This window comes from Eriocheir sinensis, chromosome 19 (genome assembly GCF_024679095.1).
Source record: "Eriocheir sinensis breed Jianghai 21 chromosome 19, ASM2467909v1, whole genome shotgun sequence".
In the NCBI taxonomy this organism is placed as follows: Eukaryota; Metazoa; Arthropoda; class Malacostraca; order Decapoda; family Varunidae; genus Eriocheir; species Eriocheir sinensis.
In genome coordinates this window covers 8004425-8018754 of record NC_066527.1, presented here as the reverse complement: position 1 = coordinate 8018754, position 14330 = coordinate 8004425, and the positions used below count along the sequence as shown (strand labels likewise).

The 14330-nt window shown below is 43.5% G+C and overlaps 1 protein-coding gene across 1 annotated transcript in view; it reads left to right on the top strand.

Annotated features, from left to right (window-relative positions):
* The window catches only part of LOC127000957 (cell adhesion molecule 2-like), a 36662-nt gene that overhangs the window by 8193 nt on the left and 14139 nt on the right, over positions 1-14330 (top strand). Inside the window, exon 2 of the mRNA XM_050865133.1 lies at positions 1706-1947. Coding sequence (XP_050721090.1) covers positions 1706-1947 — 242 coding nt within the window. The remainder of the gene's footprint in view (positions 1-1705; positions 1948-14330) is intronic.

Genomic DNA, 14330 nt, shown 5'->3' with positions numbered 1-14330 from the left:
AAGTATCAAAATTTGCTGATGACACAAAAATTGCTAGTAAAGTAACTGCGACACTCGACGAAGAAGCTTTACAATCAGATATAGATCGACTTGCACGTTGGGCCAATCAATGGCAAATGAAATTTAACGTTGACAAATGTAAAGTGTTGCACATCGGAAAAAATAACAATCGCGTTCGGTACGAAATGAATGGCCAACAACTTTCTGCAGTAAGTAAAGAAAAGGATCTTGGAATCACTATATCAAGCGATTTAAAGCCCGGTCAGCATTGTTCAGAGGTAGTTAAAACTGCAAACAAATTGGTTGGCTTCATCGGACGAGTCTTTAATAATAAATCGGAAAAAGTAATATTAAAACTGTATAATTCGTTGGTTCGACCCCGTCTAGAGTACTGTGTACAGTTTTGGTCTCCCTACAACAGAAAAGACATAGAAGAGCTGGAACGGGTCCAACGAAGAGTAACAAAGATGATTCCTAGGTTGAGAAATTTGTCATATGAACAAAGGCTTAAAGAAGTAAATTTATTCAGCCTATCAAAACGAAGAATGCGAGGCGATCTAATAGAAGTGTTTAAAATGTTCAAAGGATTCAGTGATATTAATGCGGAAGATTACAATTGATCGATCAAATAGAACAAGAAGAAATCACAATTTGAAGATAAGTGGTAAAAGATTCTCGTCGCACGAAGCTAAACACTTCTTCTTCAATCGAGTTGTTAATGTTTGGAACTCTCTACCTTGTGATGTCGTTGATAGAACAACAGTTACGGCCTTCAAGAATAGATTAGACAAGTGTTTTGAATCCAACCAGCAACTAAGATATTACTCATTGTCGTAATAACGTTAAGTTCTTTCGAATACCGGTGTCCTTGTCCGCTTTTATCGCCCGGTTAGTGGTAGCAGTAATGGTAGTTCTTTTCTCTTTCCTACATAAATTCCATGCAGTTTTTCCATGCTGCATGGTTCTTTTTCCTTTCCTGCCAGCTTTGGCTGGAGGGATGGGGGGGTGGGGAGGAGCCTTCGCCTTTGCTGTCCTTCATCTTCCACCTTTGATTAGATAGTTAGTGTAGCTTGTCACAGACAACCTCGTAAGGACCAGCAGGTCTGCTGTTGTTTGTTCTTCCTTTGTGTTCCTCCTGTTCCGTGTTGTACTATATTTCAGCTCACGTCTTTTATTTTTGTATATTCTTCTTGCTTCACAATTTTACTTTTCGCTTATTTCTTCCTTAGTTCCTTTGTCTTCATCGCACTTTTTTTATTTTATTCTCCTCCTCCTCCTCCTCCTCCTCCTCTTCCTCCTCTTTCTTTCTTTGCTCTTTCGTAACCTGTTGCTTCACTTTGTTCCTTCTTTTCTCTTCCACTTGCTATATTCTTTTCCTTCCTTTATTTGTATGTTTTCTATTCCCTTTCTTCTATAGCCTACTTTTTTCTTTTTTTCTTTCTTCTCTCTTCCATTGCCACAGTATTTTCCTTCCTTCCCTTATTTCTTCTTCCTTTCCTTCCCCTTCCTTCATACGCTTCCTTCTTCAAATCCTTCCTATATTCCCGCTTTCTTTATATTTTCATCATAACTTTCTCCTTTTAACATGTCTCCTCCTCTTCTTCATCTTCATCTATTCTTCCTCCTCCTCCTCTTCTTGTTCCTCTTTTCCATATGAACTCACCCCCCACCCAATGGCTAACACTCCCCTTCCCCCCTCCCATAGGTTTTCCAGCGGGCGTCCAGGCGGGGTCATGGCCAGCCCCTCAGCTTGCGCCCGCTGAGCCCCGCCCCCCGCCAGCCCCACCTTCAGGAGGAACACACGCCGCCCCTCCCCCGGCAGCCACTCCGCCAGCTGCCCCGCCCGAGCCGCCATCGTTCGACACCCGCGCCTCCGGGAACGTGACGGCGCTGTTGGGCGGGACGGCGACGCTGAGGTGCCGCGTCACGAACCTCGGGAACAAGACGGTGTGTGTGTGTGTGTGTGTGTGTGTGTGTGTGTGTGTGTGGTTGGGGGAGGGAGGAAGGAAGAAGGGAGAGAAGGAATAGCAGTAGGGTTAGAAAGGGAGGTGGGAAGGAAGGGGAGGTTATGGTGGTGGTGGTGGTGGTGGGTGAGGGAAGGAAGGAGGGAACAAGGGAAGGAAGAAGGGGGAGAGATAGTAGATGCCAACAGTAGGGTGGTAATAAAGGTGGGAAGAGGAGGGAAGGGAGGGAAGGGTAGTGGTGGTGGTGGTCATGGGTATGCGAAAGGGGTATTGTGAGTTGGGTAAAGGGGGGAGAGGGGTGTAGGTGGTGGTGTGTGTAGTGAGGTAGTAATGAAGGTAAGGGAAGGTAAGGAAAGTAGGGAGGGGCAGAAGATGTATTATTCAAGATGCTGGTGGTGTTGGTGGTGGTGGGTAGTTGAGTTATAGATGATGAGTTATAGATGATGAAGTATAGAAGATGGGAGACGTATAGAAAATGGAAGAAGAGAAAATGGGAGAAAATGGAAAGACGTATAGATGAAGGAAGAAGTATAAATGATAAAACAACAATGCCAGAGAGAGAGAGAGTTTCTGAAAACGATTTGTGTGTAACTGTGTGTGTGTGTGTGTGTGTGTGTGTGTGTGTGTGTGCGCGGGCGAGCTACATTAGTATATTTATTTTCTTTATTTCTGTCTTTATTTCTTTCCTCTTTTTCATTGTTATTTATTGCTCGTTTCTCCCTTCTATTTTTTTCTTCTATTTTCACAGTTATTTTTTTCTTCCTTCTACTTCGTTCTGTTTATCCTTTTGTTTTTCCTACTTTCTTCTTTTTTCTTTTCTTGTTTTTATTTTCTCCTTCCAGGCCGCGTGTAGCCGTCAGTGGCGTTCTCCCCATCATTCTTCCTTTTCTCCCTTCCTCCTCTCCGTGGTGAAGGGGCGTGGGCAGAGGGTAATGGCTTGGTCCTCCCTTCACTTCCCTTCACCCTACATCACTGTCTGCCACGCCACCCCCTTCCCTTCCCTTCCTTTCCCTTCACTTTTGTACATTTATCTTCGTTCTTTCCCCTTCATTTCCCTTCCTTTTCATTTCACCCTATTTTCTTCTTACTTTTCCCTTTCTTCCTGTTCTCTTCCCCTCGCTTCTCCATCCTATTTTCCTCTCCCTTATCTTTCTTCCCTTCTCTTCCTTTCCCTTCACTCTCCCTTCCTCTCTTCCTTCCCTCTCCTTTCCTTTCAGAATTTTTCATGCCTTCTTTTCCTGCTTCTCTTCCTTCCCCTTCACCTCCTTTCCCTTCCCTTCCCTTTAATTATTTTCTCTTCCTTCTTTTTTCTTCCTTTCCCTTCCTCTTCTCGTCCCCTTTCTATCTTATTTTTCCTCTACTTTCCTTGCTCTTTCTTACTTTTCCCTTCCCTCCCCCTTCCCTTTCCTCCTTACTTCCCCTTCTCCTCATTCCCGCTTTTCCTTTCTTCCTTTCTTCCCTTCCTGGAAAACCAAAAAAACAAAAAAAAAAAAAAAAGATTAAATCACCAAAGCGGGCAACCTCGTAATGAGCCAATAGGCTTTCTGTTGCCTGCGTTTCCATGTTTCCATGTTTTTACCTGTCTTCCCCTTCTTCCTTACTTCCCTCACTTCTTCCTCCTGTCTTTCCCTTCCTCCTCCTCTTCTCCCCAACTGCATTTATCCTCCCTTGTAATTTTCCTCCCCCTCCTCCTCCCCCTTCCACTCCTCCACCGCTTCCACCTTTCCACAACAGCCCATCCACTAATTTTTTCCCCTGTTTCCACTCCCTCATCTTTCCCCTTCTCACTCCCCCACTCCCCAAGCCGTCCCCAACCCCACTTATCACCCCTTCCATCCCTCATCCCCTCCTCCCCTTCCCTCACCCCTCAAAAAAACTGCACCTCCCATATTGCCCTCTCTCTCTCTCTCTCTCTCTCTCTCTCTCTCTCTCTCTCTCTCTCTCTCTCTCTCTCTCTCTCTCTCTCTCTCTCTCTCTCTCTCTCTCTCTCTCTCTCTCCCCCCTTCCACACTCTCTCCCCTCCCCCTCCCTTCCTACTGCCGTCCCTCCTCTCCCCTTCCCTTCCCCGCACTTTGGGTCCAGGAATAGTAACCACACACACAACAAGCACGGCAAGCCTCTGCAGGCCACCATCAGCAGGGACCTGAAACACACACAGCACTGTAACGAAGCATATAACAAAGCCAACACTATGCTTGGGTTCATAGCGAGAAACTTCCAGCGTAAGAGGCCGAGAGTAATGTTAACTTTATATACCTCAACGGTAAGACTTTACTTGCTCCTCAGCCTGTTAATGCTGAAAAAGGGACGCTCACGAGGTTTGATTCAGGTCTTAAAGTGCCTCAAGATGTTCAGCAACGTCCACCACTGCAAATTCATTGAACAATAAACCAATATAAGAACCAGGAACAACGGTCTACCTATTCATACGAGGCGATGTAGTACAGACATTGGCAGGAGTTTCTTCTCAAACGGAGTCATCCGTCATTGGAACAACCTTCCTGCAGAAGTTGTGAGTGCGGAAACCATTAGCCTTAACAATCCCATCGACCCCATCGAGTGTTACTTCGCTGCGTCAGGAGTGGACTGAACATACTCACCGAGGCGCCTTGATCTGCTCCCCCGGCACTGAAGGGACCGTCGGGAGGATCAAAGCACCGGGGCGGCGGCCTCGCAGTGAGCCAGCGGGCTTTGCGGCGGCTGTGTCCGTGTGTCCGCCTTCACTGCCCTCATGTGTCCGTGTGTCCGCCTTCACTGCCCTCATGTGTCCGTGTGTCCGCCTTCACTGCCCTCATGTGTCCGTGTGTCCGCCTTCACTGCCCTCATGTGTCCGTGTGTCCGCCTTCACTGCCCTCATGTGTCCCGGCAAGTTGTCACTCGATCATAATCTTCCCCTTCCCCTTCCCCCTCCCCTCCCCTCCACCTCACACCTTCCTCTTCTCATACCCTTTTCTCTTCTCCCCCCTCCCCTTGCCACTCCTCCTCACCCCCCCCCCAAACACACACACACACACACACACACACACACACACACCATACTGCTCGAAGCTCCGGGAATCACGTGCCGGATTTTTTTCATTCCGAATGAAAATTTTACTTCGATTGACCTTCAAAGATAGAGAGACTCTCTCTCTCTCTCTCTCTCTCTCTCTCTCTCTCTCTCTCTCACACACACACACACACACACACACACACACACACACACCGCCGTTTCAACCTTCAAGTGTTCATCCATGGAATTGAAACGTTCCGATCCGAAGAACAATTATTGTACGGATAGAAACGTTGTGTGTGTGTGTGTGTGTGTGTGTGTGTGTGTGTGTGTGTTCCAATATGTTGCTCTGGGCACGTCTTTTGTTTGTTGATTGTTTTTTAAATGAAAGAAACGAAGAAAATATGGACAATACATCACTTTCAACTACTACTACTACTACTACTGCTACTACTACTACTACTACTACTACTACTACTACGACTACGACTACGACTACCACTATAACTACTACCACTACTGCTACTACCGTTGTTTTTACAACAATGGAGACGGCTGAAGGGCAACAAAAAGTGTTGAATAAAAAGCCCGCTACTCACAGCTCCCACAACAGACACAGGTAAAAAGTGGCCAAGAGAGAGGTCAATTTCGGGTGGAAAGGTGTCTTGATACACTCTTGTTGAAGGAAGTCAAGTCATAGACAGGAGGAAATGCAGACGAGGCAAGTCTGTTCCAGAGTTTACCAGTGTAAGGGATGAATGAGTGAAGATGTTGGTTAATTCTTGCATAAGGGGTTTGGACAGTATAGGGATGAGCTAGAGTAGAAAGTCGAGTCCAGCGGGGCCGCGGAAGGGGGTGGGGGGGGGGGGGGAAATGCAGTTAGCAAGTTCAAAAGAGCAGTCAGCATGAAAATATCGATAAAAGATAGAGAGGCAACATGGCGGCGGAATTTAAGAGGTAGAAGACTGTCAGTATGAGGAGAGGAGTTGATGAGACGAAGAGCCTTAGGCCCGTACCAAGAGTCGTGAAGGTCGAGCCGCGTACCTTCCCTTCAACAGTGAAGGCACGGCCTCAGACCGTGTCTTCAATCCTTACCACAAGTAACTCGGGAAGGTAAATGCACATACACACACTGCAACCTTCTTTTCACCTACCAGATCTAATGCACGCACACAAATACAAACACACAGTGCTATTCATGGAGGTATAATACCTCCATGGTGCTATTCCAGCCATAATATTGTCCGTTTCATTCCGTCCGTCCACTCGTGAACGTAGATGTGGCACCTGCGCATTGTAAGTTTGTGATTGCGTGAAGATCGTTTGAATGTTTGTGTATACAAAAAATCCTCAAACCATCGTATGTGAATCGCAAACAGAAGATTTGCACCGATAATATACCATAAAGGACACGAAGAAACAACTTGTATATCAAACAGTATAGTTTGATCATACTCGAACGATCTATAGCCTTTCAGATACTCATATTTCATCTCATTAAGGGATATAAAGTGACATACGACTCTACAAGTATCTATACATAAGGAATTTTGATGTTGCATGTATAAATAACATGGGTAGCCTAATATTTGAAATAGCCTAGCATCGCATTCAACAGTTATTATTTATTATTTCATGTTTTTTTTTCCATTATTAATCGTTATTTATATGCAGTAAATTATTAACCCTAGAACACTAACCTTAGAAAAAGTCACACCACTACTAACCATGGGTACATCATACCCGATTTTGAAAAAAAAAAAATTAAATGTAAAGTTTTAATGGAATAAAGTTACATGAAGGGACTTCAAACTTTGTATCTTGACTTAACATTAAGAAGAACTGAAAAACGTATTGTTTTGGTATGAAAATCAGGTACTGAAAAATGTTACTAAAAATAGGAAAAATGTTCAAAAATTTCAAAAAAAAAATTTCATAAAAATTTTTATCATCCGATGGCTTCCAAACTTCTTGTATGGCCTCCCAGGTCCTGTGATCCACTGCACAGGTGATCACTAAAAAAGTACGTAAACAGTATCCTAGGGACATGTACAACACCCTGTATCACCAACCATGGGTATGCCGCACCCGAATGTAGGCCTACAACAAAGGTGAGCAGAGAGAGCGAGACAACGTGACCTTCCCCTACACTGTCAAGCGGGCACATGAAGCTACTGAGGAGGTGGGTACCCTCAGAGCACCGGAACCATACACAATGGCAATGACGTCATTCGCTTCGGGTACCTCATACCCTTTGCTTGCACTTGCAGAGCCAGATGTCTTAACTAAAATGAGAAATAATTTGAAAAACCGTAGATCGTCGTAGAATGTGAGCCACGAAGGTTCCCGCCTGCTGGCTGGTTCCTCTGTGCTTTGAAGGCGCGTGCTGTTGTTGTAAACAAGACAAACATATTCGCTGCAACTATAATATACAAATTTCCAATTATTGAAAAAAAATTCTCAGGTTGTTTTAGCTGAACCGCAACTATTTGCCACGCCAAATTTGGAAAATAAACATATTTTTCCTCGAAGGTTTGAGGGAAGACACGGGGTAGACCTTGCCTTCCCTTCGCCTCTCCCGCAGACCTTCGTTCCAAAAATGCTAGTGACTATAGATACGCACTGTCCTTCCCTTCGATCTTCGTCGCTAAACCTTCGTGGCTCTTGGCACGGGCCTTAGACTCTAATTTGTCCAGGAGAGCTGTGTGAGTGGAGCCCCCCCACACATGTGATGCATACTCCATACAAGGGCGGACAAGGCCCCTGTATATGGACAGCATCTGTGCGGGGGAGAACAACTGACGAAGAAGATGCAGACCTCGAGGAAGCTGATTTAGTGAGAGAGGAGATGTGGAGTTTCCAGTTGAGATTTTTGGGTAAGGATAGACCGAGGATGTTTAGTGTAGGGGAAGGTGACAGCTGACTGTTGTCGAAGAATAGGGGATAGAAACGTTTAAGAAAAAAAATGAATGAATGAGTGAGTGAACGAATGGGGGAAAGAAACAAGGCACGAAAGAATGAATGAAGGAATGAATGACCAAACAGAAGAAAGAACGAATTCATGAGGGAAAAGAATGAACGAGGGGGAAGGCCGGAAAGATATAGCTGATCATTTTTCTTTTTTCTATCATCACTTCTTCAGCTTGGGTTTGGAAGCGGTTTGATTGTTTGACGGATTTTTTTTAGATTTTTTTTTCATGGAAGTAGAAATCGATGTGCCTGACTTTTTTTCATTTTATTTTATTTCCTTTTCTCTCATGTTTTCCTGTTATCCTTTGTTCCTCTTCTCTTAGCTTCTCCTTTTTTGTCCTTTTCCCTTTTTTTCCTCCTCCTTTTCCTTTCTTTTCCTTATTTTTTTTACTTTTCTTTCGTATTTTCAGTTTCTCCTTTGTTCCTTTTCTCTCTACATTTCTTTTGTCTTTTTTTTCCTTCTTTTCTGTTGCCTTCTTCCTCCTCTTTTCCTTTCTTTTCCCTATTTATCTTTTTCTTCAATTTTCTTTCGTATTTTCCTTTTCTCTTTTCTTTACTTTTCTTTTGTCTTTCTTTCCTTCTATTCCTCTTTCCTTATTTCTCCCCATTTCCTTTTTCCTCACTATTATTCTTTTTTCTTTTACTTTTCTTTCGTAATTTCCTTTTTCTCCTCTTTTCTTCTTCTCTTAACTTTTCTTTTGTTTCTTTCACTTTTTTCCTCTATCCTTCTTCCTCCTCTTTTGATTTTTTCTCCCTTTCTCCCTTTTCCTTTCTTTCTCTTCTTTAACTTTTCTCTCATATTTTATTCTTTTCTTCCAACTCCTTTCTCGCATTCTCTTTTTTTCTCCTTCTACCTTTCATTCGGTTGTTTTTTCATTCCTTACTTCTGTCTTTCGTTATTTACGTCTGTCCTTCATTTGGTTACTCCTTTATTCTTTCTTTCGTTATGTGTGTCTCCTTCATTCCCTCATTCTTTCTTTCCTTATGTGTGTCTGTCTTTCATTCCCTCACTCCTTCCTTCATTCTTTCTCTCTTCCATATTTCCATCATTCTGTAGGAGAGGAAAGGTATCGTTTTTCTACTTTTTTTTCTTCTTCTCTTCCCTTCACCTCTCTTCCCTTCCTCTTTTTTTTATCTCTGCTATCTTCTTCCTCTTCCTTGCCTTCCCTTCTTAAATTAATCTTTCTCTCCTCTTCCCTTTCCTTCTTTATCTTATCCTTCACCTCATCCTTCTTACTCTTCCCTTCCCTACCCTTCCCTTCACTTTTCTTTCCTTCCTCACCTTCTCTTTCTACTCCCTTCCTTTCGCTTCACTTCCTTTTCTTTCCTTACTCTTCCCTTCCCTACCCTTCCCTTCTCTTTCATACTTCCTCTGCCTTCGCTTCCCTTCCCTTCTCTTCCCTTCCTCACCTTCTCTTTCTACTCCCTTCCTTTCGCTTCCCTTCCTTTACTTTCCTTACTCTTCCCTTCCCTACCCTTTCCTTCTCTCTCATACCTTCTCTGCCTTCCCTTCCCTTCCTCACCTTCTCTTTCTACTCCCTTCCTTTCGCTGCTCTTCCTTTCCTTTCCTTACTCTTCCCTTCTCTACCCTTCCCTTCTCTCATACTTCCTCTGCCTTCCCTTCCCTTCCTCACCTTCTCCTTGTTTCCGGGCGTAAAAGATAATTCACACATCGGTTTATTCCCCTCAGCGTCCGTGCACATATTTTTTAACATTATTTTTAAAGCGTCAAACTGCCAACATTCATTTTAGGGTTTCGTGGCATTGTGTTCGAGGTAAGGTTATTGTTTTATTTTTCATTTTATTATTTGTTTTTGTTTTTAATCAGCCTCCGGTCTCATTCTCTCTCTCTCTCTCTCTCTCTCTCTCTCTCTCTCTCTCTCTCTCTCTCTCTCTCTCTCTCTCTCTCCCCCGACACATTCATCTCTAGCACAGTTTTGTGTGTTCTCTCTTTTATTCTCAACTGCTTCTTTTATTTCATCCGTCCACCACGCACTCCTTTCATCTCCTCTTCTGGACGCCTCATGATCATCCTCGTGTACAGTCGGCTATAGAGAGTAGTGACACACTGTCCAGTAAGTTTCGTTCAGAAAGCGACATCTGGCAACCCCTCCACGCGACATGAAAATTATTATATCCTATCGAAATCGTACTGTTGTGGTGATCGGTGGTCACAGGTGCACTCTACATAATTTTAAGATAGATATTTATCAAAAGTGCCCGTCGCTAACGCTTAATAAATATTTAGTCAAGAGATATTCTAAGTTGTTTATCAAACTAGGATACATTCAAAAATATATTGCACTTATTAGGGGAGATTGTCATGCCTTTTAACTAAAAACAAAAAAATCCCTGACAGCCGAGATCTTGTTCTTTATAATTTTTTTTATACGTAATAATAGGCTATAAACGTTCACATGATGGCGTCGTCGACCGCGGGCCTTGACGGCTGGACCAGCGGTATTCTATTAAAGCCCTTATGTCCGCAGGCACTGCAGTTGAGCTGTCACATCAGTGGCTGTGGAAACGTAGAATTTTTAATACTTAAAAAAATAGGAGAGAGAGAGAGAGAGAGAGATGCTGGGAGGGGACGGGAGACATGTCCATCAGCGACAAGGGGTCAGCAAGTCAGCGACACACACACACACACACACACACACACACACACGTATTTATACTTTGATATTACGTAATCATCACGGATAAATAATTTTAGATTTTTGATGATCTGAATTGTCTTTGAGGCTTTATAGTGACGGGAATTAAGGCTGCAAGTTAAACAGACCCTCAAGCCTGTTTGCTGTTTGATGGTAGGAGCATTAGTCACTGCCTGCCTCTGTGAAGGACAGGATTGCACGCGGTATTTTCAAAGTCTAATAAGAAAAAGTGTTTCAGACTGTTTGTGATATGTTTTACCTCGTCATCGTCATCATCATGTAGAAGACATTCATTATCGCATTTCTAAATTGAATTCATGTAATCCGGTATATTTCTAACTACATTATATTTTAATATAATATAATATTATACAGTATTATAATTTCACGGTCACACACCCACGGTACACACTGAAACACGTCACTAACATCGCCAGTGAATGCGTCACCGTGGTATAGTTGCCAGATACCGCTACCAGGCTAAACATTCTGAAAACCGTGACACTACTCTCTAGCGTCGACTGTACGTCCTCATTTGCCCTGACCGCCCACTCTTTAAGTATCTCAAAGACCTCTGGATTCCCACTAATCTCTCATCCTTTCTTTTGGAATTTGAACAGACGAGATCCTCTTCGACACTCGAGCACGGTGGTCACTGGTCTCACGTATAATAACAGTAATAAATGATGAAAAGATTGTAGAAGTAATAATCCACAACTAGAGTAATGTTAATAGTAATATAATAGAGTGAAATGAAAAGTAATTGTGATAGTAATAAAAATAGGAACCATGCAGTAGTCCCATTATCAAACTACTACTACTATTACTACTACTACTACTACTACTACTACTACTACTACTATTACTACCACCACAGCAGCAGCAGCAGCAGCAGCAACTCTATCATCAGTGTAATAACGACATACAGTATCCTGTGGGTATGGAGTGTCGCAACTCCTTCCAGGCTCTCTCTGAGCCGAGGGAGGAGGAAGTAATGGAGGAGCAGGAGGGCAGTTGACAAATCCCTGCCCAGAGGTAACATTTTGGTTGTTGGGGATAGCCAGGTCAGGTTTTTAGATAGGGCCTTCTGTGCTAAAGATAGGAAACGAAGGACCAGGGTGTGTTTTCCAGGGGCGGGGATCAGGGATGTCTGCGATAGGGTAGAGTCGTGCATGTCAGGCGAGGGAGTCAAACCCATCGTCTGCCTGAGCGTGGGAGGGAAAGACATAGGCAGGTTAGGTAGCGAGCAGCTTCTGCGTCGCTACAGGGAGGTTGGCAGATTATTGCAAAGCCAATGGATGGACATTTGTCGACGCCTGGGACCGTTTATTTGGCAAGAACCACCTATACCAGAGGGACGGGGTTCACCTTTCACAGGAGGGGGTTTAAATCTTGTCTGACGCCCTTGAACGTGGATTGGGGGCCCTGCAGGGTGTTTTAGGGTAAGTAAGAAGGGGCCTAAGATGGCAATACCAAGTGGGAGCACTAAATGTAGTAATAATAATAGCGGCTGCAGGGTAAAGCAAGGGGTAGGTCTAAATGTGTACTATACAAACAGTAGAAGTATTAGGAAAAAAATAGATTTATTGAGGGGAAAGGCGTGCGTAGAGAAATTTGATATGATAGCTATCACAGAGTCATGGATAAACACTGCAGACAGACACTTTCTCCCAGAATTAGAGATTGAAGGGTATAAGTTATTCCACCAAGATCGAATAGGCAGGATAGGTGGGGTCGCACTCTTCGTCAGGGACAATCTTAAATGTGTCATTAATAACTCAATCAAGGTAGTTAGCAATACAGAATCCCTCTGGGTAGAAACAATAGGCAGGAAGGAAAAGTTTGTCATCGGAGTACTTTACAGACCGCCCAACCTTACCAGGGACAGTAACCAACCCCTTTTACAGGAAATAAGTAGGGCGTCAAGATATAGAAATGTGTGTGTAATTGGGGATTTCAGTTATTGGAACATAGAGTGGGATACTTTATCCGGAGACCAAGAGCCACAGGATTTGTTAGATGTGATACAGGATACTTTCCTTAACTTAAGCAGTTAATTAGAACACCAACGAGGGAAGAAAATATTTTGGATTTGTTGTTAATTAATAGAGAGGACATAGTAAGCAACATTGAAGTTGGGGATTCATTAGGTAACAGTGATCATAAGGAAATTAGATTTAACATTAAATGGGAGGATAGAGTCAGCAGTAACAACACATTAATACCTGACTTCAGGAAGGCGGACTACGAGGGGATAAGAAAGCAGCTGCAAAGGCTTAGGGGAGTAAGATCAGAAGTAGGTCAGGACCCAGAGCAGGGAGGGGCGTTAATCTCTGGTGAGGTTACTAGTCAGGTCAGTAGCGTGTAGGGTGAGTACAATAGTCTGGTCAGGGAGATTAAACTAGGGCAAAAACAGTTATACCTCACAGGGAAGTCAGGTCAACAGGTAATTACCTGCGATGGATGACAGGCAGGCTAAAAACTGAAATAGGAAGGAAAAGAGAACTATATAAGAACATAAGAACGTAAGGAGTCTGCAAGAGGCCGGTTGGCCTATACAAGTCAGCTCCTGTACACTCAACCCCACCTTACCTCACCATCCATGGCTTTATCTAACCTCTTCTTGAATGTATCTATGGTAATGGCACCCACAACATGGCTCCCAAGCCTGTTACATTCATCTGCCACTCTATTGGTGAACCAATTATTACCTATGTCTTTGTTGAATCTGAATTTGTCTAGCTTAAAACCATTGCTACGCGTCCTACCTGGCTCTTTTACTATCAAAATCTTATTGACATCCCCTTTATTAAAACCCTTCATCCATTTATAGACTTCGATCAAGTCTCCTCGCAGCCTTCGCCTTTCTAGAGAGAGTAGATTTAAATGCTTCAGCCTGTCATCATAAGGCAAGTCATTTATGTAAATAATAAAAAGCAGAGACCCAGCACCGACCCTTGTGGGACTCCACTCGTAACACTGCTACATTCAGATTTTTTACCATTGATTTGCACTCTGCTTCCTACCACTAAGCCACGCCCTGATCCAGTTCAAAACTTTCCCATCTACGCCGTGAGCCTGTAATTTTAGTAATAGCCGGTGATGAGGAACCTTGTCGAACGCTTTACTGAAATCTAGATATAATATGCCATAGTTTTCATCTGTCAACCGCCTCGATCACTTAAGTGTAGAAGGACAACAGGTTAGTAAGGCAAGACCTGCCCTTTGTGAACCAATGATGTGAATCATGAATTAAACTATGCTTCTCTAGATGGTCCCGAATGCTCCCGGCGACAATAGACTCCAACATCTTTCCTACAACTGATGTTAAGCTAATTAGGCGATAATTAGAGGTGGCTAACTTGTCTCCCTTTTTGAAAATCGGCGTCACATTAGCTACTTTTCATTGATTGGGCACATACCCAGAATTTACCGACATCTTAAAGATATCGGTAAGTGGGCCACTGAGGACCTCCTTGCACTCTTTCAGAACCCGTGGGAATACTTCGTCTGGGCCCGGCGATTTGTTTTTCTTCAACCTACCAATCTCATCCTGGACTACTTGCCTAGTGATGATCATATCCCTCAACTTGTCGTTCTCTTCGCCCTCATATACCTGAACTCTCTCCGGAATGGTTGTTAGATTTTCCTGCGTGAAAACTGAAAAGAAAATAGTCATTCATCATTTGACTCATATCTTCTTCATTCTCAACGAGCTCCCCTGTGTTTGTTTTCAACGGTCCAATT